The sequence below is a fragment of the Bufo bufo genome, chromosome 8 (genome assembly GCF_905171765.1).
Source record: "Bufo bufo chromosome 8, aBufBuf1.1, whole genome shotgun sequence".
NCBI lineage: Eukaryota > Metazoa > Chordata > Amphibia > Anura > Bufonidae > Bufo > Bufo bufo.
This window is the reverse complement of record NC_053396.1, coordinates 38,713,391-38,740,398: the sequence shown is the minus strand read 5'-3', so window position 1 is coordinate 38,740,398 and position 27,008 is coordinate 38,713,391. Positions and strand designations below refer to the sequence as shown.

Here is a 27,008-nt window from a genome sequence, read left to right as displayed (position 1 = left end):
TTTTCCGGCAGGCTATTCCAGTGGGGGAACAGCCTGCCAGATCCATGCTACCGCAAGTCCACTGTGTCACCGGATGTCGCATGTTTGCCATGCTGCGGCCCGCCCCTATTATAGTGAATGGGCAGAAGTGGACTTCCGGCAGCACGGTTGACTTGCGGTAGCACGGATCTAGCAGGCTGTTCCCCCGCCGGAACAGCCTGCCGGAAAAGGCAACTGCAAGTCTGAAAGTAGCCTTAATGGCCAGAATATGTACCTTAAGAAAAAAAAACACCCACCTGTTCACAGACAAGCCGTTCCAGTGCCGTGTCTACCATTCCAACCGTTTCAGGTCCCCTCCAGAATAGTGAGGCAAGTTCTATCTTTTTGCGGAACGGAAGTACGGGACGAAACCCCATGGAAGCACTCCGTAGTGCTTCCGTAGGGTTCCGTTCTGTGCTTCCATTCCGCATCTTCGTATTTGCGGACCCATTGAAGTGAATGGTTCCGCATCCGTGATGCAGAATACACATGGAACGGTGCCCGTGTATTGCGGATCCGCAATATGGCCACAGAGCACACACGTTCGTGTGCAATAGGCCTAAGGGTCCATTTACATGACGTAAAACACGGATACCGGCCACATGCTTTTCTGATCAGAACATTCTGTCCTGTGACAGAAATGCTTATTCTTGATCGCAAAAAGGACAAGAATAATAGGACACGTTCTATTTATATTTTTTTTACGGAACGGACAGCACATGGTGTGCTCTCTGCATCTTTTGTGGCCCCATTGAAGTGAATCGGTCTGCATCCATTCCGCAAAAAATGCAGATTGGATACGGACCGAAACCGACAGCCCTTTTAAGTTTATGCAAGATGCAGTTTGATCAGTGTTTAGCTTCAAGTATTCAAATATACATAGATGAATGCTGTCCTAGTTGCTTTTTTGTTTGGAGAAGTAACATTACAACGCCATCATCTCCAGACCTTGGGACAACATGAGAGTTAAGTGATGGCTGTAACCTAACATGATTAGTCACCACTTTCAATGTGTAACATTTTTCGGCATTAAATAATAAGAACTTTGTTAAAACAGATAAAAGGCTAAATATGCGTAACTATATGATCTGTGACCAACAGGACCAAGATCAGTCACAGTCTGCAGATAACTGAAATCTTTTTCTCTACTAGTTACTGGATACCACAAAAATTACCTATAATACGCCTGTCCTTGAAAGGGAGGCGAATAAGCACTTCTTTGACTTGTATTTGCTAAAGGGGCTCATCACGGCTCCAGGCTAAGGTTATTTTCCAGACCAGGGAAATATCAAACTAGTTCTCAAAATGCAGCTTCACTTCGAAATCTAAGTCAAGATAGCAGGGAAATATGAAACACGGACAATAGGCTAGTTTCAGATTTGTGGAAATTAATCTCCAGGTGTAAGCTTGATTCCCTGTTATGGACACTGCTCATTTCTTAGGAGTGCATGGCATTATGCTGATTTATAATGCTGTGTGTCTCTGCATGACCTGTAGTTACTGAATTATACTGACAACGTTATGTCAGTATAATTCCGTAGAAGAGAGGTCATGCAGAAACACACAGCATTATAAATCGGTATAATTCCTTGCGCTACTGCAAAACAAGCAATGTCCATAATGGGAAATCCCTCCTACACACGGACCGTGATTCCGCTCAGTACACGCTCGTCTGAAAGAGCCCTTAGTTTGATCGTAACAATAAAGCCAAGTCGCCTAATGCATGTCCCCTGGCCTGAGTCCAGATGGAAAGTCTGAGCTAACAGGATCTGATTGCACTGAACCATCTCCCATACCCACATAGTAGCACCTTTGGGAGTCTTTCCTTTAACTATATGAAGATATATTTGAGTGTAGTTTAATACCTCAAGACTAGACTATAAATATGTAAAATTACAATGAAAAGCATATATAAGTCAAATTGTACAGTAAAACTCACAAGTAAATATTACACTTCCCTTTTCGGTCATTCAAGATATAGCTATTTTACAAGTGTCTAGCTATTGCATGTTTGTTAGGGCGCCCCCTACTGTTCTTTTTATTCCCTTTCTGAACTTCCACCTTGTGTGCCCACCAGCGCTGATCACATGCGCAGTAGTTCATGTACACAGTTTATAGCATAGTAACACAGTTTATAAGGCTGAAAAAAGACCTTCGTCCATCCAGTTCGGCCTATTACCCTGCAAGTTGATCCAGAGGAAGGCAAAAAAAGCCTGTGAGGTAGAAGCCAATTTTCCTCACTTTAGGGGAAAAAATTCCTTCCCGACTCCAATCAGGCAATCAGAATAACTCCCTGGATCAACGACCCCTCTCTAGTAGCTATAGCCTGTAATATTATTACACTCCAGAAATACATCCAGGCCCCTCTTGAATTCCTTTATTGTACTCACCATCACCACCTCCTCAGGCAGAGATTTCCATAGTCTCACTGCTCTTACCGTAAAGAATCCTCTTCTATGTTTGTGTACAAACCTTCTTTCCTCCAGACGCAGAGGATGTCCCCTCGTCAGTGTCACAGTCCTGGGGATAAATAGATGATGGGATAGATCTCTGTACTGACCCCTGATATATTTATACATAGTAATTAGATCTCCCTTCAGTCGTCTTTTTTCTAAAGTGAATAGCCCTAATGTTGATAATCTTTCAGGGTACTGTAGTTGCCCCATTCCAGTTATTACTTTAGTTGCCCTCCTCTGGACCCTCTCCAGCTCTGCTATGTCTGCCTTGTTTACAGGAGCCCAGAACTGTACACAGTACTCCATGTGTGGTCTGACTAGTGATTTGTAAAGTTGTAGGACTATGTTCTCATCACGGGCATCTATGCCCCTTTTGATGCAACCCATTATCTTATTGGCCTTGGCAGCAGCTGCCTGACACTGGTTTCTTCAGCTTAGTTTGCGGTTCACCAAAATTCTAGGTCCTTATTCATGTCAGTGTTACCCAGTGTTTTACCATTTAGTATGTACAGGTGACTTGCATTATTCCTTCCCATGTGCATAACCTTACATTTATCAGTGTTAAACCTTATCTGCCCAAGCCTCCAATCTATCCAGATCCATCTGTAGCTGTATACCGTCCTCTTCCGTGTCAACTGCTTTACATAGTTTAGTGTCATTGTGAAAATTCATATTTTACTATGCAAGCCTTCTACAAGATCATTAATAAATATATTGAAGAGAATTGTCACTGTCCCTCCTACGACAGAGGAGAGACTGGTGGCATGTGAGGGTATCTGACAGTCTCTCTGTTTTCTCCTTTCAGTGTTGTGTTTGGTAATGACCACACCTATTGTCTGGTGCAGCTGATGGTCATTACTGAGGCTATTTAGTTCTGACTCACACTGCTTACCTTGATATTTCCTGCTGGAGTTGGTTGAGCTGGTGTGTTGTTCCTTTGGATCTCCTGCTCCTCCATTCTGTTTTAAGCTAAGTGCATTTTGTCTTGCATTTTGTTGTTCGCTTGTCTGTGTTGTCTAGGCCTCAGGGAGATGCTGATTCCTTCATCTGGGAAGGGACCAGTAGTCTCATTTCCTGCCACCATTATTAGGGCCTTCCAGGGTCTTACATAGAAACATAGAAACATAGAATGTGTCGGCAGATAAGAACCATTTGGCCCATCTAGTCTGCCCAATATATCTGAATCCTATGAATAGTCCCTGGCCCTATCTTATATGAAGGATGGCCTTATGCCTATCCCATGCATGCTTAAACTCCTTCACTGTATTTGCAGCTACCACTTCTGCAGGAAGGCTATTCCATGCATCCACTACTCTCTCAGTAAAGTAATACTTCCTTATATTACTTTTAAACCTTTGCCCCTCTAATTTAAAACTATGTCCTCTTGTGGTAGTTTTTCTTCTTATAAATATGCTCTCCTCCTTTACCGAGTTGATTCCCTTTATGTATTTAAAAGTTTCTATCATATCCCCTCTGTCTCTTCTTTCTTCCAAGCTATACATATTAAGGTCCTTTAACCTTTCCTGGTAAGTTTTATCCTGCAGTCCATGTACTAGTTTAGTAGCTCTTCTCTGAACTCTCTCTAGAGTATCTATATCCTTCTGGAGATATGGCCTCCAGTACTGCGCACAATACTCCAAGTGAGGTCTCACCAGTGTTCTGTACAGCGGCATAAGCACTTCACTCTTTCTACTGCTTATACCTCTCCCTATACACCCAAGCATTCTGCTGGCATTTCGTGCTGCTCTATTACATTGTCTTCCCACCTTTAAGTCTTCTGAAATAATTACTCCTAGGTCTTCAGGGCCTAGGTTACGGTGTATGAGTATTTCCACCTTTAGGGTCTAATCGTACTGGCAGGAGTCAGGGATTCCTAGGAGGTCACCATCCCTCTGCCTTAGCTTTGAGGCCAAGACACCGGTCTATTCCTTCTGTGCGTCATTTGGTGTTATCCCCTCCCAATTACCCGTGACAAGAATAGGGCCCAATACTGACCCCTGTGGTACCCCACTAGTGACAGTGACCCAGTCTGAGTGTGTACCATTAATAACCACCCTCTGTTTTCTATCACTGAGCCAGTTACTTACCCACATACAGATGTTTTCTCCCAGTCCGAGCATTCTCATTTTATATACTAACCTTTAATGCGGTACAGTGTCAAATGCTTTGGAGAAGTCCAGATATACGACATCCATTGATTCGCCGCTGTCAAGTCTAGAACTTACCTCCTCATAGAAACTGATTAAATTTGTTACTGCACTGCAAGGATTTTCTTTTAACCAACACTGGGCACAGTAGATGGATGATCTGAAAATGAAATCAAAGAAACAGTAATGTTTACATGTGGGAGTTACTGCACATTTTGACTTTTTTATAATTGTAGTGTAGTCCGTTAGTATTAAACAACCATGTGCAGACAGGCAAAAAGAAGGAAATGAAGTCATTAAAGAGGCTGGCCACTTTAGAAGAATATTTCTGAAATGGCCTTAAATACTGCAGCGCCAAAGCTGCAACGAAATGGCGGCAGAGCTTTAGAGGAAGCCAGTAAAAATCCCATAGACTGCAATAGTATACTATTACAGCCCATGTTATAAGCAATCTTTGGTCTCTAAAGAGACCAAAAATCACAGTTCAAAATGTATTTAAAAAAATATAAATATTTAATATTCCGATCCCCCTTTCTCAATTTTACATATAAAACAATAAAATTTAAGCAGAACTGGTTTTGCTGCTTCTGAAAATGTCCGAACTATTAACCGCTTTAGGACCGTTTCATTTTAGTTTTTTCCTCCACACCTTCCAAGAGCCATGACTTTTTTACACTTCCATTCACAAAGCCCTTTAAATGTTTGTGTTTTGCGGTACAAGTTTTTTATTTTATTTTTTATGGCACTGTTTAAAGGGATCCTGTCACCAGGATTTTGTGTATAGAGCTGAGGACATGGGCTGCTAGATGGCCGCTAGCACATCCGCAATATGCAGTCCCCATAGCTCTGTGTGCTTTTATTGTATAAAAAAAAAAAAAACGATTTGATACATATGCAAGTGCTTGCGGCCATCTAGCAACCCATGTCCTCAGCTCTATACACAAAATCCCGGTGACAGGTTCCCTTCAAGTTACCATATATTGTTTCGGAAAAAAAAAAAAATTCTATGTGGGGTGAATTTGAAAAAGAAACAGAACTCTGCCACTGTTTTTTGGGGTTTTGTTTTTGTTATTCACTGTTCTCTAAAATTGACATGATCTTATTCTGTGGGTCAGTACAAATACTGTGATACCAAATTAATGTAATGTTTAGGCTACTTTCACACTAGCGTTCGGGGCTCCACTTGTGAGCTCCGTTTTGAAGGCTCTCACAAGCGGCCCCGAACGCATCCGTACTGCCCCAATGCATTCTGAGTGGATGCGGATCCGCTCAGAATGCATCAGTCTGGCAGCGTTCAGCCTCCGCTCAGCAGGCGGACACCCGGACACTACTTTCAGACTTAGAATTTTTTCTAAACTATAATTCAGACGGATCCATTCTGAACGGATCCAAACGTCTGCATTATAGGAGCGGATCCATCTGTGCAGACACCAGACGGATCCGCTCTGAACGCAAGTGTAAAAGTAGCCTAACTATGTTTTGCTACTTTTAAAAAACCTTAGAAATTTTTTTTTTCTTTGTATTGTCATATTCTGACACCTAGAACTTTTTTGTATTTCTGTAGCTACAGGGCTGTTTGTGGGCTTGTTTTTGCTGTAGTTTTTACTGGTACCACTTTGGGGTACAAACAACTTTTTCATCACTTTTTGGGTGGTCGGTTGCATGGTGACCACAAAAAACTGCAAATCGTTCAGTTTTTTTCTATTGCAGCTTTCACAGGACATATTTGAAAAATATTTATAAATGTTTTTATATTTTAATAGTTTGGTCATTTTCAGATCCAGCAATACCAATTATCCTTATTTTTATTGTTTTTAATGTAAAATTGCTAAAATATATATATATTTTTCTACGCTAATTTTTTGTCCCCTTAATGATCCCCAGATTGCTTATACCATGGACTGCAATAGTACACCATTGCAGTCTATTGGATTTTTACTGGTTTCCTGTAAATCCCTGCCACGATTTTGCCTACCAGGGCTGCAGCGGCCCTGGCACTGTGGTGTTTACACAAGCAACGGACATCCAGTTCAGGTGACTTATAAGTGTCCTGTGGCTTCATTCTGTTACAGCATCCACGGTATGGCCATTACAGATTTTTTTTTTTCTAAAGTGGCCATCCCCTTTTAATGACTTCAAACTAAATGTTTAAAAACTATGGTCATGATTTAACCCCTCAGTGATCAGGCCTGAAAGGGCCTTAGTGATCAGCATCATGTGTCTTGTTTTTGCCTGTCTGCACTTGGTAATGTAATACTTGCACAAGTAAATGTGTTTTATAATTCACTTTCTTTTTGGGGCAAGACGTGGTTATTTTATTTCTTACAAATTTTTTGTTGCATTTTTCCTTAATGTTGTATATATTTTATCATATCATATGTCTTTTATTTTTTTTTTTTATTGGGCATTTTTCACTGTATCCATAGGAGTTCCATTTACAGGGGAAAACAGTCCTCTATCACGGGGATAGTCACAGCCAGGCTGATCTGGGTCTGGTAGAGGCAGCAGCACTATCACCTCCTCTATTCACTACATTGCCCTCATTGAGCGCTATTTAGTCTTCACAATAGAAGATAGAAGCCATTATAAACCACTTCTCTCTCTTCCTCTGGGTCTTTGGCTGTGTCAGACAGCCGGCACCTGACCTGCTCCTGCTAGATTGCAAGAGAGAGATTTTGGTGACACCAAAAGTCGGGTGTAGTTCCTACTGTGTTAAGAGGAACAGTTAAAGGCAGTTTTGCACATTTCTGGGATAGCCACCACTTCAAAATCATCTTATAAAAACATTAGAGGTCCCCCGACACCCATTCTGAATGGAAAGGTGACTGACCGTGTCAGCCTTTCTCCTTGTAAGCCGAGCAAAGATTTATGGCGTTTCCGAGATTCCTGTGGATATGTCATAAATGTCTAAGGTTATAACACACAGTATATGAGCAGTTTAGCTCTGTACACGTGGTCTTGTATTCGTATTCATGTGCAATTATATGACCCTTTAAACGGTGAAGGCTTAGCACAGTGTGACATCTGAAAGCCTTCTCGTTTATCAATCACTTCTCTGTGCTCGGCGCTGCCTGACTTCTTATGTGGACTCTGCACAGCGCATCTAAATAATTAATCGGCCTACTTTATCAGAAATCCTCCTGATGAGGGTAGAGCTCTGCTTGTACTTGTAGATGTTTTCTTGAGCCCCAATATTCTGCGTCCAGCAGCCCAGCCTGCCATGAATGCTCCAGACCGCAGGAGCACCACTGCAGCCTAGTCTTGCTGGGGTAGTTTCTGGTTGACTCTTCCATTGTACATCACATCTGTATCATTAGCAGAGTTATCCGTTGAAAAGTTTATTGTAATTAATCCATCACGTTAGTATAAAGCAGGTACTAATATGTGGTCTCTTGGGTTGATGCCCCGCTTCAGCATTGTGTAAGCCGGTCATGTGACCCTACTGGCGCTATTTCCTGACCAGATCAATGACCATCTACTTTATGATCGTTACTCTGAATATAAAATGTCACTGATCATGTGCTTGAGCATCCTCTGAATGCAACGCCCCTCTGCTTTTGGGTGAAGCATCATGTTGGGTGACCATGAGCCTGGATACAGGCTTCAGTGGGAGTAACATTTGAACTGAGGCGGGGGCAGTGATGAGTCTAAGGAGGGAGGGTGTAGTTTAAGAATGGTGCTTCTGCGCAGCGGGTCCACCCTGTTTGTAATTGTGGTGCCTGTGACTAATGACGCTATAATGGAGCTGGACCAACCTGAATTTTGTGAAAAATATGAAAGGACACAGGAGGAATATATATTATTATTATTATTATTATTTATTTATTTATTTTTATTTTTCTTTTTTTTTTTATAAGGTCGAGTGACCCCTTTTTAAATAGGTTCTGATTACTTTTTCTTAGCATGGGCAATCAGTGTCTGATCTTTGGGACCCCTGCCGATCAGCATAATGATGGCACTGCCGCACTTGTCTCAATGTTTACACAGGCACGGAGGAACTAAAATCAGTAAAATGCTGTTGAGTGTCAGGGCTTACATTTTGGGGGAAGAAAGGACGATAGCTGGTGATGGTAAGAAACTGCTGTCCTCTTCAGTAACTCGGCCTGGCCTCTACACAGTGGATGGAGGTTTGTGCGTCTGGCTCCTTCCATTGTGTTATTTCTGGCACCGGCGACTGCTGATTGTTGGGGGTGCTGGGTGTCGGACCCCCACTGATCTTATGTTAAAGGCCTGTCTTGAGGTGAGATCATCAAAATCTGGAACTTGGACAACTCCTTTAAGTGTGAGAGAGAGCTAGAGTGATGGGTTGATAGAAAACACCAGTATCGGCCAAGGTTTTATTATTTCTGTATCTGAAACATGACGCTTTCTGTTACAGATCGAAAGGAAAGAGCGGAAAAGTAACTGCGATACTTTCTATGAGGTGTTATGCTTAGAAAGTGAATCGGAACGAGAGAGGAGGAAAACTACTGCAAGTCCATCAATCCGCCTTTCACAGTGTGGGCCTCAAGCAACCAGCATACCCTCACCCCCAGAGGATGATGAAGAGGAGGGTGAGCTCAGTAGTCTAATACTATTCACTGAACGCTATCGGTAGTGACCAAATATTACTTTTTTTTTTTTTTTTTTTTGCACTTAATAGTCATTGGACTGTGTAGGGATCCATCCTTCTACTCTGCTGTCTGACCATTGAAGTCTCCTAAATTTGCTTGTCGTGTGTAACCTTCTGACACCAAAGTGTCTCCTCTATCAGACATTGCCTGCTCCTCTGCGGCCAGCAGCATTAACCACAGTCTGGCCTAAATATAGCCGTTCTTTTCCAGAGTTTCTTGCCATTACTTTAACCATATTCCTCTCTGTCATATGGATACCCGATTGATTTGGCCAAAAAGTGACAACTACCTGAGAACGGGCTTGTTTTTGCCTTCCTGCTGATCAATACCTCATAAAAAGTATAAGATTGACCTCACTGACATCTGTATTAAATCTCCCATGCTGCCCTTTTTAGAGCAATAACAAAATAAGGTTGAGAACCATCCAAGGATTACACAATCATGAGGCAGTACAGTTATTAGGAACTAGCGGTCGTAAGGGTTGCGAATACATTCTTGTCCTTATCGCCTGAGGGTGGAAGATAAGGAAGAAACAGGAAAGACTTAATAGAAAAGTGAAATTGCTGCTTTTCCTGGAGAGTCTGATTCATCAGATTCATGCAGGTTCTGGCATCTGTATAACAAAGGCCTTCCTGTGCAGCATCTGGAGGAAGTCCCTTATACAGGTGCAACTTTGAAAGAAAAGAAATGCTATCAGGAATCGGAAACCACCGGGGGAGTTTATAAGATGATCCGACCTTGTCAAACGTCTTTCATATTCTAAATTGACAATTACTTTCCCCATTGTACCAAATATTGTCTCTCTGCTGTCAGAAAGGATCGCTTTTGGCTCCCTAAAGGGCATCTGTCAGCAGATTTGTACCTATGGCACTGGCTGACCTGTTACATGTGCACTTGGCAGCTGAAGGCATCTGTGTTGGTCCCATCTTCATATGTGCCCACAATGCTGAGAAAAATGATGTTTTAATACATGAAAATGAGCTTCTAGGAGCAACGGGGGCTGTTGCTGTTACCCTAGAGGCTCTGCTCTCTCTGCAACTACCGCACCCTCTCCACTTTGATAGGACCAAGCAGTGAAAACATCATCATGCCTTGTCCAGTCAATCAAAGTGGAGAAGGATCAGTAGTTGCAGAGAGAGAGCACAGCCTCTCGGTGTAATGGTAACGCCCCCATTGCTCCTAGAGGCTCATTTTTAGATATGAAAACATATTTCTCAGCAATGCCGGCACATATGGAAATGGGACCAACACAGATGACTTTAGCTGCCATGCACATGCTACAAGTCAGCCAGTTTCATAGTTAGAATTCTGCTGACGGATGCCTAAAGGGCCCTTTGATTGCTCAGGGACCTTTGCAAGATTGTTTACGCTGTGGACAGAGTTGGTTATGGTCAGGGTCAGACACGCATGCCAGTCACAGTCAGAACACCTAACAATCACCGTACGGGTTCCAACCATGGACTTCCCTGATGCCTGGCACTGCTCCTTTAGGTTGTGCAGACTTATGGAGGGTGCTCACGTGTTACACGCAGGCTTGCAACCAGCAGTGACAAGTATTGGCCGGACCTGCCTAGTTTCCCTTTTGTGTGGTACATTCCCTACTGTGGACATAGGTTGGCGATCTCAGGCTCAGAAACTAGAACCCCAGTCAGGTTTTACCGCTTCAAACAACCTCCTACAACCCCATTACCTACTATCCGCTTGAACATTAAAGGGGTTTTCTAAGCTCCTGATATTGACTTGTCCTCAGGAGAGGTCATTAAATATCCAATTGTTGAGGGTCCAACACCCAGCAATCCTACAGATCAGCAGTTTTGCGGAAGCACAGCTCTGTACAAAGTGTAGTGGTTGTGCCAGGTTACATTCACCTCCGTGGCAGCCGAGCTGCATTAACCGGGCACAGCCACTACACTTCCAGAGAACAGCTGATTGGTGGGAGTGCTGGGTGTTGAACCCTCACTGATCAAATATTAATGACCTCTCCGGAGGATAAGTCATCTGTATTAGCAGCCTGGAAAACCCCTTTAATGTGCTAAAGAACATGACTAAAGGTGGAGTATACCCCAGTATATGCCGCATGACTTGGAAGTGGAAAGCGGAATCAGTCTATCATCATACTGAGCGTGCTATTTTACACGTGTTTCCCCTTGGCTTCTCTGGCAAGGGGATGGGGTATGAATTTTTTATGTGTTTTGTGCAAAAGTCACTTTGCAATAAATAACTAAAGCGCCCAATGTCTTCTGGTGACTGACTTTATTTAGATCTTGTGGCTCCAAGCCTCCGAGAAGTGACAGCAGAAAAACTCTGCAGGGTTTCCAGGTTTTGTGTTATTTTTCATAAGAACAATTTGGTTCATAATTTGTGTATTTTTGCAGGACCGCTTTCCTTTAGATTATTATTTTCACTCTTGTAATCAGTGAAGTGCTGATGTAAGTTGTCACACGCACACTGTAGGAAGAAGTGGATTCAGCCACTGCCTGTAGGAAGTAGGAAAGGTGTTCACGTTTTTCAGATTACGCTCTGATCCCGGCTCCTCTCATACTGACTGGCGTCGTAGCATAAAAGTCTTCTGAGCCCTGCATTTTATTGGCAGCTGGTAAAATTGTATTGAAGCTTTTGTTAAGCTAGGATGAGAAGTGCCCATGTCTCATCACCTATAAAGATGTGAGTCCATCCTACTGTCAGTGAATCACATCAAAAGCCGACTTGCAAGTTAAAGTGACCTTCCAGTTCACAATAATTTTTTTTACTATCAATGCATAATGCATATAAGTTTACAAGGGCCATGGTTGCTCATGGTCCTGCCTATGAGTAACGCTACCAGATTTATGGTCCCATATATATCTGATGTTCCAGACGCAATAGGTCAGAGGGGTATATGCTACTAAAAGTTCCCTGCTGCAGTACAGAGAGGATGATGGCCTACCGTTATTTATTGTTGTATGTCTTCTGGAGAGCCATCCAAATATGTATACATTTTCAGTATCTTGTGTCAAAAAAGCTGGCCACACATTTGAGATAACTGTCAGCTGAACCAGTGTTTGGCTTACAGGTATTTTTCTTGAGCCCCCTACACGCATACATGCTCGGCTTGGCTGAGCATGCATGCACTGTGAATGGAAGAAGGGAGAAAGCCGCTACCAGACACCTGTGGCAGTGGCTAATTTTCCTGAGACCATAAGTATTGGACTTGTTGAAATCCAGAATCTCCAACTCTTCTTTTCTCCCATCATCTACACATTAGGCTAGATTTACACAGCCGTATCCTTATTGCGGTCCGCAAACCACTGATCCGCAGAATATGGATACCGTCCAGATACGGCCACACGAGTGCGGCCAACACACAGATCTGTGTGCTGTCCGAATTTTGTTTGGGCCCCATAGAAATTAATTGGTCCACATGCGATCCAAAAATATGGTTGTGTGAATGTAGCCTTAGATGGTTGGCCAAAGTTGGCGGGTTCAGCCTACATACGTCTAATGTGTATGGTCAACTTTACATTATTGTTCCTGGTGATGTATTCCTGAAAACCTCTCTCCTTTTTCTAGATAATGATGAGCCCCTTTTAAGTGGTTCTGGCGATGTATCCAAAGAATGTGCAGAGAAAATCCTGGAAACGTGGGGAGATCTCCTGTCCAAATGGTAAGAGAACATCTAGTCAGTATCAGTCTGGTGTAGACAGTGTGTAGTGAGGTGATCATAGAGCTGGCCATTAGGTTTTAATGGAGCAGAACTTCTTTTGGTACAAGCTAGATCCTGATGTCATGACCGGGTTTATGGTGTTTAAGGGGTTGTCCGAGTTATGAAAAAAAAAAAAAAATATATATAGCACTGTAAATCTGATGGACAGCAATATATAACTGAGCTAAGCAAGTTTTAGGTTAAAAAAAATATTTTTTCCTCATTTCCCTGGTTCTCTTCTGGGCCTTTGTTTACCTGCAATAAAAACAATCTCTGCCCCTCCCCCTGCTTTGCAAAGGGAGTGAATAAGTCTGCCCTGAGTGACATGTCTGCCTGCTCGGAGACTCAGCAGCGTGTTGTGTGTGTGTGTAGGACTACAGGTCCCAGCTGTACAATGACACTGCTGATACACACAGGATCTTCCCCCTACCTGTTGTGCAATGCTTTGCAGAACTCCTCTGTCAGCTCCTGTGCCCAGCATTTGTCTCCTCACTGCCTGCAGCTACTCAGTAAAGCCTTCAGCCCTGAGTCTGTGCTGCTGAAGGGGTTAAGAATCCAGGGAGAGAGCAATAAGCAGCAGCCGGCAGTGCAGGGTGGCGTGGCAAGCACAGTGACGTCTGGTGTACAGCTCTCTCATGCTTGTGCACCAATCATTATCAGAGCAGGGAGAGAAGCTGACATCACAGGTCATGTGACCCTCAGTGAAATCTGAGAAACCAGCCACCGGAGATAAAGGTGAATTATAAAGTATTTTCTGTTACAAACATACAAAGAATAAAAAAAATAACTCTGGCAACCCCTTTAATGTGCAAAGATGTGCCCATCTGTAAATGTGAAGAATTGTTTGCAAATTTTCAAAATCTGATTAAAAGAAGTGATTTAAAGGGAGTCTGCCACCAGGTTTATGCTGCTCTATCTGAGGGCAGCATAAACTAGTGACTGACACCGCAAGCAAGTGGATCACTTACTTAAATTGACCCAGCATTTTGCTAAGACCCGTACTGAACAGCTCCAATGCTGGGGTCTACTCAGTACAGAGCACAAGCCAAGGTGTCCTCATATTCATGTGCTTCCAGCTCTCCCCTCCCTCAGACAGGGCAGTACAAAACTGGTGATTTGCTCTTTTTAAAGGGACTGTCTGCATTGACAGTTTAAGTAGGATTTCATGGGTTGCTTAGCTATGTTCAGCCCTTATTTTTGCACTAGGGGTTCATGCGTTCTTGTAAAACACTCTTGCTGCCCTCCTGTGACCGCTTGGTGGTAGCTTGCTGTGACTCTTTCGCCGCGCATGATAGTTGCCAATGGCAACGCGTTGTTTGTTATGCATGCGTGTGCACTTCCCCTTTTAGGCTGTTTCCCTTCCCATTTCTGGTGTGTATGGGGTTAATAGGTGTGTGCAATATAGAGCTAGGTGTGGCCTCTTGGCTCTTATTGTTCTGAGTTGTGAGCCTGAGGTCAGATTGTCTTCATTGTCTTGAGGAGCTGGTGCTATTCCATGTGCCCAGTCCTTGAGGGCCACCTTATGGGACATCAATGTCACCTGATGTCTTCTGATGTCACCCCTTTGTGTCTGTTGCTGTTACCCTACCTCACTTGTTGTATGTTTGCTGTGGGTTTATGTTTGAGGTTTGTTGTTATGTCTGGTTTGGTGTTTCATGTCTGGCCTGTTTGGTGTTTTAGGTCAGCATGGATGCCAGACATATCCTTTGTATGTCCTCACCTCCGAAAGGGGGTCCCTGGAGTTCCCCGCAGGGGGAACTACAAGCAGCTCGGCCTGGTGCCGCCATGGTTCATGCCTCATGGTGGTCCAGGTTGTTTCTACTGGATTCTGTGTTTGGTGTTTGTGCTGGGTCCTTAAAAAATACAAAGCAACTACGATACGTCGTTATATATTTCAGCGCTGCAGTCCAAACTGTGACGTCGGTACGTCTCACACTTCAAAAGCAATACAATCAAACAGACCGCTCTGCTGTACACCAATTTGAATCTCCTCGTCAATCACAACGGGCTATTTTTCATCGGACATTGAAAACGCCATCCAGCTCCCTAGGAAAGTGTCTCTCCTCTTCTAGACTCTCCTATAGGGATCAAGGATTCACCACAATGGTGAAGTATTGTCGGACTCCGTGAATATTAAAAGGGTTTATTCTACTTACAAACACATCCTTGTTAAAAGCACATCCACGCGGTTTTAGAGACGCTTTCCTGGGGAGCTGTGCTGGGTCCTGCCTGGTGTGTGTGTTTGGGCTTATATGCATTACCAGGATCCAGTGGTAGCGGCGTGGACGGCTCGAGTTCCTGTTACAGCTGTTTCGGGTAGGTGTCCATGTTGGTCCTGTTGGCAGTGGTGCTTTCTGCCTCTGGACACTTACCTGTCGTGTCGTCCACTGCTGGCTGCTTTCTTACCCTTTGTTGCTAGGCCTGTTGAAAACTCTGGTTCCTCCGTTTCGTGGAGGAATCGGTTGTCTCCACCTTCTGACACCATATTGCAGGGACTGTTAGAGTCAGTAGGGCCCTGGTTCGAGAGTGAGTTCCCCTACTATCGAGGGCGGCTCATACAGTCAGGAGGTCAGGGATAGAATTTAGGGATGCTTAGTTGGTTACCAGCTCCCTTTTCCCTGTTTCCAGGCCTAGCTGCTACCTTATTTTCCCCACATTGTACGGTGGGGGGGGGGGGGGGGGGTTTCCCCCATTTCCCCCATTTCCCCCATTTCCCCCATTTCCCCCATTTCCCACATTTCCCACATTTCCCACCGCGACACCTCCTCGTGGATGACGAGAGTGTGTGACAGTCTGTAATTAATTGCCAGAATGATCTAGTGAATAGGGCAGGCTGGTGATGTCCTAAGGGCTCTTTCACACCTGCGTTCTTGTCTTCCGGCATAGAGTTCCGTCGTCGGGGCTCTATGCCGGAAGAATCCTGATCAGGATTATCCCCATGCATTCTGAATGGAGAGTAATCCGTTCAGGATGCATCAGGATGTCTTCAGTTCCGGTACGGAACGTTTGTTGGCCGGAGAAAATACCGCAGCATGCTGCGCTTTTTGCTCCGGCCAAAAATCCGGAACACTTGCCGCAAGGCCGGATCCGGAATTAATGCCCATTGAAAGGCATTGATCCGGATCCGGCCTTAAGCTAAACGTCGTTTCGGCGCATTGCCGGAGCCGACATTTAGCTTTTTCAGAGTGGTTACCATGGCTGCCGGGACGCTAAAGTCCTGGCAGCCATGGTAAAGTGTAGCGGGGAGCGGGGGAGCAGTGTACTTACCGTCCGTGCGGCTCCCCGGGCGCTCCAGAGTGACGTCAGGGCGCCCCAAGCGCATGGATCATGTGATCACATGGATCACGTCATCCATGCAGATGGGGCGCTCTGACGTCATTCTGGAGCGCCCGGGGAGCCGCACGGACGGTAAGTACACTGCTCCCCCGCTCCCCGCTCCTACTATGGCAACCAGGACTTTAATAGCGTCCTGGGTGCCATAGTAACACTGAACGCATTTGGAAGACGGTTCCGTCTTCAAATGCTTTCAGTACACTTGCGTTTTTCCGGATCCGGCGTGTAATTCCGGCAAGTGGAGTACACGCCGGATCCGGACAACGCAAGTGTGAAAGAGGCCTTATCCAGTGCCTGCCTGCCCACTTTTTTCTGAAGCATTGGGCTGGAATAAAATTCATGAGGAACGCTGCTTTCCTCACTCTATTAAGGCTCAAAATGAATGTCCAATCATGGAGCTGGAAAGGGACTTAGACTATGGACACCTTTGGGGGCAATATTTATTTATTATTGCATTTTACTTTTTTTGAGCCCCTTTCTCTGTCCAGCCTTGACATTCTCTAGTAGCATGCTCTGTATTTTTACTGTGCTTGCTCCTTATCTCTATTTTGTGACCTTATAAACACTCATTATAGCTCAAATCGTATCGTACTGATAAACACTTATTTAAGCCACATTCTTTTTTTTTTTTTTTTTTTCTGCGGTTAGTAATTTAAAGATAAGGGTTATTAGATGACCAGCACAAGGTAAACATATGATTCTCACAGCTAGGCAGAAGTTAACCCGTTATGACAAAGCTGCTGAATATTTTTAATAGAGACCAATAGAAAAAATGTTTTTAAGCCCAAAATTAGTAAAATGCATCCCTAAAAAAATTGCTCCAGAAGGTATACATCGCCTTTTTAAATTTCCAATCTGAATTCTGGATATGAGTAGGATTTGAAAACATGGCCATGTATTACTGTGGTCTTTCTTCAGTTCTAAGTGGCATGGTAAGTGAAACAAGTGACATTATACCAGGTGCCCCATTTCAGCAGTAATGTTACTTGCAGAGTTGCAGGAGGAAGCTGTCACATTGTGACCCTTTCCTAAATACTGCACGTTCTTCAATACCAAATTCCAGTCCCTTCCTCCCTGTTGGGTCGCTATTTTTTGGCCATAAGTCTGATTCGCTGGCATCGTGTTTTGAGGGTGCTTCACTTGCCAAGGGCTGTGCAGTAGACATTTAGCGGGTAGTACATGTGTGTGCTAGACATGCTTTCATTCTATTCGTCTATGTGTCATCCTTCTGCTTGTGGAGACATTGGATATAAGAGTGTTCAAGCTTTCTAAGCAGTGTACTTTTACAGGTTAGGCTACACACGGATCCGATCAAGCGCTAGTGTGAAAGTAGCCTTAGAGATCATCGCCATTTAGTTTGTCATGTCGCCATCCGCTATCCATAGCTTTAGTGTGGACCTGCATGCGGAGAAAGAGTTAGCACCTGGTTGTACAGTTTTCCAAAAACGCAACGAAACCGAACAATTTTAGGAAAAAGGATAAGTGTGTAAGAAGAAGTGTGGCTTAGACCTGATAAGTGAGAGGCGGAACACATTACCAACTGCAGGATGTGTGATTAAGAACATAGGGGGGTAGACGGGGCATAAAGCAGTAGTTGATTTCCAAATAAATGTGAATCATAAATGTGTTTCTTAAGAGAAAGCATTCTCCTGTCCTTCCCATCCCTCCAGTTATTGTAACTGCTGAAACCTGTTTCCCAAACAAATATTTTCACAAGCAGTAACACAATGTTTCAAGCAGTGGATGAAGATAATGGATATTTCTTAATAAAAACTAATGGGCAGGATAGTATAGATCAGGGGTCTCCAAGTGGTTGCTCTCTTTCATGTCGCCCTGTAGTTTTGCATCAGATGAAGAGTTGACGTTTGGATCCTACTGCTGGGACCCCCAACGATCACGAGAACAGGGGCCCCGGCCTATACCCCCTGCAGCTTCCCTGAAATGAACAGAGAGGCCGGTTGGGCCTGTGTGCCGCCGCGCCATTAATTTCTATGGAAGTTTCAGAGATAGCAGAGTACAGCGCTTGGCTATCTCCAGAGGGGCTGCAGGGAGTAAGGGGCCCCCGTTCTTGTGATTGGTCGGTTCCCAGGGGTAGGACCCCCACCGATCTAATCCTTAGCCCCTATCCTGTGGATTACCCCTTTAAAGATCAAAGAGCGCTCCTAGTGTAGTATCATTGTAAAGTGTAACTCTCGGTGTTCAACACTATGTAACCCACAAGAGTTTACAGCGAACCACAAGATGTCCAGTAAGAAGGTTTCTCTATTAGTTCAGTGTCGGCCGGATAACGCGTTTCGGGGCATTATCAATAGCAGTATGGATTGCTGTAAAACTCTTGCAGGCAATATTGCACATCTAGTGTAAGGGGAAAGTTATAGTTTGGAAATTTTGTTTCTGTCCTTTCAGTGACAATACACTAGAGCGCTCTTTGGCCCATTCCACTGTTTCTTATGCTGTACTTCAGGGGTCAGCAACCTTCGACACGCCAGATGTGAAACTACAATTCCCAGCATGTTCCATTCATTTTTATGGCAGTTCTGAGAAGTATGACAAGTGTGCATGCTGTGAGTTGTAGTTTCACAGCAGCTGGAGTACCGGAGGTTGCCTACCTCTGCTGTACACCATACACCATACCAAGGACCGTCTTACGGTGGACGCCTTTGCTAAAAGCCCCTGGTTTAAAGCAGACCTCTCTAGGAAACTACTATTTACCCATGTGCTTTTGATTCATAGATTTGCAGAGCTTGTCCCATTTGGCTCCACATTTGTTTTTCTTGTCTTTAAGGGGGTATTACCATTTCAAACGTTTATGACATATCCATGAGATATGACATAAATGCCTGACAGATGTGGGTAACACTTCTAGAACTCGCACCCATCTCTAAAAGGGGCCCTCACGACCTCCTCCTGTCTGAATGCAACAGCCAGATGTGACCAGAACTACGGAAACAGCCGAGCTGCCTGTGCTGTGTTGCTTCCGGAGTTCCCATACAAGTCAATATGAGTCATAGAAACAGTAGCACAACCACTTGGCTTAGTTTTGTAGTTCGACTACCGGTGGCAGTTGCATCCAGACAGGAGGAGATAATGGGGTGGGGGATATTGGTCCATTCTGATATTGGAATACCTCTTTAAAGTGTAACTGTCATGTTCTCATTAAAAAATCAATTTTAGCATATGTTACTGCTGCAGCAGCATTATGCATAAAGCAATCTTTAGTTTCTTCATATACCACTGTTTTCCTTGAGCTTTTGCCTTAGTTATGATCGAACCCTACAATATGAGGACCTTCTCAAGATGCCTCCTTTGCTAGTTCTCTGAGGCCAAAACTGCCTTCCCTCACTTCACGTACACACTTGCTTTAGCTAGAAGCTTACTGCCAGCCAATCAGATTGGATTACTGAGAGACACGCCTCCTCACTCTGAAGCCTAATGCAGGCATGCAGTGTTCTGTTTACACTAAAGGGAAGACAGATAAGCCCTGGCAACGGTCTTTTAAGGGACCAGTGGAAAGGGACAGTGGTTATTAATGAAAGCTGTTATTATAGGGTTATTACAGATCTTTTGGCAATTATTGACAGACTAAGGCTACTTTCACACCAGCATTTTTGCTGGATCCGACATGGAGCAGCAAAAACGTTTCCGTTCTTATAATAAAACTGTCTGCATCCGTTATGAATGGATCTGGTTGTATTATGTCTTATATAGCCAAGACGGATCCGTCATGAACTCTATTGAAAGTCAATGGGGGACGGATCCATTTTCTATTGTGCCAGAGAAAACGGATCCGTCCCCATTGACTTGTATTGTGTGTCAGGACATCTTGCTCCGCACCACATGGCGGACAGAAAAACACTGCTTACTGCATTACTCTGTCCACGATAGATGACCTGTCTTCTCGAGTCTCCATTTTTATTTTCTCAAAATTGCATTTTTTGGTACAACATCCTGTTGTAAAGATTCAAGCTGGCTGCCTGCATCTTCCACTAGAGGGAGTTTAAGAGCTCAGGGCATGATGTGTAATCAAGGTGTTTTTATATTGCGTTTGCATGGTGTTTTTGATGTACCATGCCTATTAACCAGATGAGTGCCAAAAGGGTGTTCTTTTGGCATTTGTCAGGCCGGTGTACATTGACTGTATAGAATTATGTAGACAACAAAGCTATTGTATGAGAGCTCCATTAAATAAATGAAAAAATTATGGTATATTGTGTGGTGTGTATTTTATTAACATGGGGTTTAAATTTAATGCCTATACCATGGCATATGGAAGGTGTAAGTCTGGAGATACTAGTGAGAAACATCCAATGACGTTCAGATGGAGTGAATGTGCCCATACTGAGTTGAATGTATAGACAGTATGCAGCAGGTTCCTTAGCTCCCTCTAGTGGTGGCTGTAGGCAAAAGTATTTCTAATGTTACTCAATATTTTATATACAGGGTGGGCCATTTATATGGATACACCTTAATAAAATGGAAATGGTTGGTGATATTAACTTCCTGTTTGTGGCACATTACTATATGTGAGGGGGGAAACTTTTCAAGATGGGTGGTGACCATGGCGGCCATTTTGAAGTCGGCCATTTTGAATCCAACTTTTCTTTTTTCAATAGGAAGAGGGTCATTTGACACATCAAACTTATTGGGAATTTCACAAGAAAAACAATGGTGTGCTTGGTTTTAACGTAACTTTATTCTTTCATGAGTTATTTACAAGTTTCTGACCACTTACAAAATGTGTTCAATGTGCTGCCCATTGTGTTGGATTGTCAATGCAACCCTCTTCTCCCACTCTTCACACACTGATAGCAACACCGCAGGAGAAATGCTAGCACAGGCTTCCAGTATCCGTAGTTTCAGGTGCTGCACATCTCGTATCTTCACAGCATAGACGATTGCCTTCAGATGATACGAGATGTGCAGCACCTGAAACTACGGATACTGGAAGCCTGTGCTAGCATTTCTCCTGCGGTGTTGCTATCAGTGTGTGAAGAGTGGGAGAAGAGGGTTGCATTGACAATCCAACACAATGGGCAGCACATTGAACACATTTTGTAAGTGGTCAGAAACTTGTAAATAACTCATGAAAGAATAAAGTTACGTTAAAACCAAGCACACCATTGTTTTTCTTGTGAAATTCCCAATAAGTTTGATGTGTCAAATGACCCTCTTCCTATTGAAAAAACAAAAGTTGGATTCAAAATGGCCGCCATGGTCACCACCCATCTTGAAAAGTTTCCCCCCTCACATATACTAATGTGCCACAAACAGGAAGTTAATATCACCAACCATTCCCATTTTATTAAGGTGTATCCATATAAATGGCCCACCCTGTAGATTTAAAACAATTGAATCATATTGGCTATTAACATACCAGATGCTTCCACTTTCTAGTACTGTGCACATATGTAGTTTAGTAACTTTCATAAAGCGGTGACATGTTTTTCCAAAGACTTTTGCCATACATTGTCTCAATTTAGCATCATTAATATTTCAGGCACTTGAATCTGAGTGTGCGTCCGAAGCAGCTTTCCACACTAGTGAGGAGCGGCGTGCCAGAGGCATTAAGAGGAGAAGTCTGGCAACTCCTTGCAGGATGTCACAATAATGATTACCTTGTGGAGAAGTATAGGCTGCTCATCACAAAGGTAAGTCCATGATGCTTGTGGTGAAATCTAAATGATCTGGAATGCTGTGAAACTGTGACACATGAAATTTGCAAGTGATTGTGACGAGTGGCCCGTCTGCACAGTAGAAGATAGTGGTGTTCTCTCCTCTGTGCTGGCGTCAGACTGGAGAGTGTGCACCGGCTTTCTGAACTCGCTCGTATTCTGCACCTGAGAAAATCGTTCCCCTGTTCTTTTATAATGCTGCGGCCCGATAGGTTGTACTGTGCAGGCAGCAATTCACAATGTCTCCTTTACCCTGCACAGTAGAACCTTATTAGCCTCAGTGGCCAACCCCTTTAACGAGGTTGTCCACTTGAAAAGTACAATTTTTAATTTATGGGAAATAAAATAATCACGGGTTGTCATGCCGCCCAGACCCTCAGTGGCAAGGTATAATTGGGAGAACCAGGCAGCCATTGTTCAGTACCCCTGCAGCACCACCACAGGAGACATAAAGTATTACAAGGTGTTGATTGATATCTATGGGATGTTCACGTGATGCATGGACAGAGGTAGTCTCCAGTGAGAGAAGTTTTACGTAGCTGTTCTACACATGATGGAGGTTCTGAATTTGGGACTGTCCTCTAGAGTTTGTTCAATTTGGACAAAAAATTGCCTAACTGGGGAAACATGATAACTTAAGAGAAGTATTACTTATTCCTTTATTCCCCTGCTGTTCCCTTGGGTCTCTGTTCACATGGCTGCAGGGATGACGTGCCCCTATACCCCTTTTTTCTACTGCAGTCAATCTCTGGCTTCAGTAGTCTTGTTGCATATACCTTTTGAAGGACAGTGATTGCCTTCAGCAGTCGCATTGGTACACAAAAAAAACTGTGGCGTAATAAACATCTTAGTATTGCTCATTTTATTATCACTTTTCCCTCCCCCTTGGGCAATTTTTGCCCAATTCTGATGACCTCTTTAACTCCGACCGCTGGAACCCTCACTAATTACTAGATTGGAGGACTTGTGTCCCCTCTTGGAGCTGCTGTGTTGCTTGCATAGCGCTACTTCATTCCAGGTTTGTGGAACTAATAAAGATAGCCAAATGCTGTAGTCCTCTAGTTTCTGAATGGCGCAACAGCCTGCATACACAACTGCTACTTTATTCGAATGGGGGATATAGGACTCCGATTGCCATGATTGCTGGTGGTCCCAGCAGTTGAACGCCCAGCAATCGGATGCTTATCATGTATCCTGTGATTTGGTGTAAAACTATTTTCTGACAGATGATAGGAGTTTGCTACTGCGGTAACATATCACCTAGCTGCATTATTTCTACTAAGTGCAATGACTAATTTTTGTGTGTGTGTGAAAGGTTGGGGGTGGAAAAAAAAATTATGTCTTTATATATTAATGCATGACTTAAATTATTAATGGGAGACTTGGTAGCAGGTCACTGAACTGCTTTACAAATCACATTCCGACTAAAAACCCTTCAGTCCTTGGTTAAACTGTATCTTGTGCTGATACAGATATTGGTTGCATTTAGGGCTGCAGTAAACGATTATTTTAGTAATCAAGTATTCTATTGATTATTTTTTACGATTAATCGAGTAATCTAATAAGAAAAAGAAAAAAATTATTAGTCTGTTTTCCTTAATAGAAACTCATAAGAACAGCTGCCTTTAGTCTCCAACACCCTTCGTTCCCCACTGTGCGATCAGCCCAAGTGCATCAGTTCCCCTTAGTGCCATCAGCTCCACTATCCCCCAGTGCGATCAGCTTTCCCCCATGCCATCAGGTCCGTTCCCCCAGTGCCATCAGCTGTTTCCCACCCCAGTGCCATCAGCTGTTTCCCACCCCAGTGCCATAGTCTCTGCTACCCTGCTCCTCCTGACACCAGAGTCTTTGGTTGCTATGACGCTGTGCACTCCGGGCGCCCCCACCCCCTCGGTTTCACCAACTTACCTTTCCAGCAGGGACGCCGCCGACACTCCGGTGTTCCGCGCTGCTCTGCGCCTGACGTCACACAGCGCGTCAGGTCACGGCACGCGTACGTCAGGAGGTCAGTGCAGCACGGGAGCATGGACGTGCTGTGAAGTGTCCGGAGGCCCCTGCTTGAAAGGGGAGTATTCTAAGCGCAGCGAGAGACCACGGAGCGCGAGTAATAGCAAGCGCTTCACTCCTGCTCCTTGGTCACATGACACAAACAAATCTTTGATGCAAATTTTTTTGTGTCGAATTACTCGATTTAATCGAGTAATCGTTTCAGCCATAGTTGCATTTATTGTTATAGCTCATGATTTGTTTTTTTCAGGTTCTGTATGTTTAGTAATTTTCACTCTGAGCGCCATGTTCTTCTGTTGTCCTAGTGCATATAATAGAACAATATAAGACGACGTGTAGCATAGGATGAGCAGAAGCAAATGAAGCGTTAAATGAAAGCCATCTGTAGCAATGAAAATAGCAGCACGCCTAATTTGGAGCACTGCTGAGTCCTATAATAGAATCCACTGCTTTCCACGTAACCATAGTGGGATCCTATGGAAATCTTCTTCGAAACACTTATGTTGATTAGAACAGTAAGGTTGAAACCAGTGAGGATCTAACGTTCTAGCCCAGTATGTGGACCACAAGTACTCTGCTATACCTCCATTACCAACTTCGGGTTAGGCGATATCAAAAATATTCCCATGATAACGATATTAAGAAATTTATTGCGATAACGATATAAATATATAGCGATAAATACCCATTTAGAAAAAAAATAACTTGGGGCCACAAGTAGATATTATACTGTATGGGGGCCACAAGAAGACATTATACTGTATGGGGGCCACAAGAAGACATTATACTGTATGGGGGCCACAAGAAGACATTATACTGTATGGGGGCCACAAGAAGACATTATACTGTATGGGGGCCACAAGGAGAGATTATACTGTATGGGGGCCACGAGGAGAGATTATACTGTATGGGGGCCACGAGGAGAGATTATACTGTATGGGGGCCACAAGGAGAGATTATACTGTATGGGGACTACAAGGAGACCTTATACTGTATGGGGGCCACAAGGAGACCTTATACTGTATGGGGGCCACAAGGAGACCTTATACTGTATGGGGGCCACAAGGAGACCTTATACTGTATGGGGGCCACAAGGAGACCTTATACTGTATGGGGGCCACAAGGAGACCTTATACTGTATGGGGGCCACAAGGAGACAATATATACTGTATGGGCTGCAGGGCTGTGGAGTTGGTAGATAAATGGTCCAACTCCGACTCCTCAGTTTTTGGTACTTCCGACTCCGACTCCTTTGTATTTAATATGCGAATGTATTTTATACATTCCTTAAAGGAAAGAAAGGCAACATACATGTCATTACCACAGAACTACTGGCTAGGAAGCTGCTGCCTTCTCCTTTGTGTGCTGATCTTCTGCTGAAGATCAGGCAGTGGGGGGATCCAGGACGGGGCAGGGGAAGGGGCATTTATTGTAAAACATGATTTCCCTAGTAGAATCCCATAGTCATGTTTAAAGTTTAAGCTAACAATCTGAGTTTACAAGTTTTTATAGCCTTAGCTGAATGACAGCAGTTTTTCAAATGGTTTACAGCTTCAGTCTTGAACTATTGACTATCCATTCCCTTCAGTTATACAAGTGTCTCTAGTCCTGCAAAAAACATATTTACTTAATCAGTTATCAGTGAGAGGCGAGGTTAACCATGGGCGTTGTGTTCCCTGTAACATCGGAACACAACACAATGGAAAGTATAAGTATTGCTTCTCCTTAACTGTGCGTTGCGTGCCATATAGTGAAGCATATGAAAAGCATGCTTCTTCATGGTCACTTAACGTGTTCGTTTTGCGGTAACGTGACGCACTGCATGCATTGGCCTTTATTCTTACAGTAGAGAAGTACCCTATTTTTCGCAAAAGTGGGGGAAAAATAGCAGTGCGTCTTATGGGGACGAATGCTGCGACCGTCCGGTGAATAGGCTGAGAGGGAGGAGCGGCTGGGGGCCGGCATCTCTTTCTGTAATGGCAGCGGGGCCCGGTGCATTCACTGTATTCTACTACACCGGGCCCCGCTCACTGTAGTATACGGTAATCCTATCTAACCTGTGGGTATTGTTAAAGTATTCCAATCATCTTAAATCTAGCGCTGTACTACTTACTACTAACTTCTTGGCAGTCAGGAGGCCGGATGGGTGCTCGTAGCGTAGCTCACTACGTCACGCGCCTGCTCCGCCCACTTTATGAATGAACCAGGCACGGGGCCCTGCTACCATTACAGAAACAGATGCTGGCCCCCATTCACTACACAGGGACACTGTTATGGGGGGGATCTGTGGATGACACATAAGATGCTATATATGTGTCATCCACAGATGCCCCCACAATGATCCCCCATAACAGTGCCACCCACAGACCACCATTAGTTCAAAAGCACACCTTTTGGTTCAAAATATTTTTTTTCTTATTTTCCTCCTCAAAAACCTTGGTGCGTCTTATAGGGCGAAAAATACGGTAATTAATTATAACTTTTTGTGAATTGGGACATTTAAACTTGCTTTTTTTAAATTTTTATTCCAATTTAAATCTAGTAGGAGTCGGAGTCGGTTCATTTTTTGCAGACTCCGACTCCAGGTACCCAAAATTGCCTCCGACTCAGACTTCACAGCCCTGATGGGCTGGCCGCTGGGCAGGCAGTGGGCTACAAGAGTCACTATACTGCATGGGGCCACCAGGAGACATTATACTGTCTGACCTCAGGAACTATACTGTAAGGGGGCCATAATGTGACATACTGTATGGGACAACAGTTTGTAACCCCCCCCCCCCCCCCCATCAGTATAATAATGTCTTGTGGCCCCCATACAGTAATGTCTTCTTGCTGCTCCTATATTGGGGCCACAGGGAGACGTTATACTGTATGAGGCTATTCTACTGATGGGACTCCTGATGACCTGTATATTATTCCCTAATGCCTGCTATGAGAGATCAAGTGCCATCACCATGTGCAGTGCAGCTTGCAGGCAGGGCCAGGGCCGCAGAAGACATAGACAATATAACCTTTATTTATGACACCCGGGCCATTAGGGTCTCTCACTCCTTTTCCCCCACCTTGGCTTGGACACGGAC

At 44.0% G+C, this 27,008-nt stretch overlaps 1 protein-coding gene across 3 annotated transcripts in view; it reads left to right on the top strand.

Annotated features, from left to right (window-relative positions):
* The window catches only part of RABGAP1 (RAB GTPase activating protein 1), a 194,981-nt gene that overhangs the window by 41,302 nt on the left and 126,671 nt on the right, over nt 1-27,008 (top strand). For all 3 annotated transcript variants that reach the window (XM_040406072.1, XM_040406074.1, XM_040406073.1), the window contains exons 11-13: nt 9,000-9,174; nt 12,784-12,877; nt 21,747-21,897. In XM_040406072.1, the coding sequence (XP_040262006.1) occupies nt 9,000-9,174; nt 12,784-12,877; nt 21,747-21,897 (420 nt within the window). The remainder of the gene's footprint in view (nt 1-8,999; nt 9,175-12,783; nt 12,878-21,746; nt 21,898-27,008) is intronic.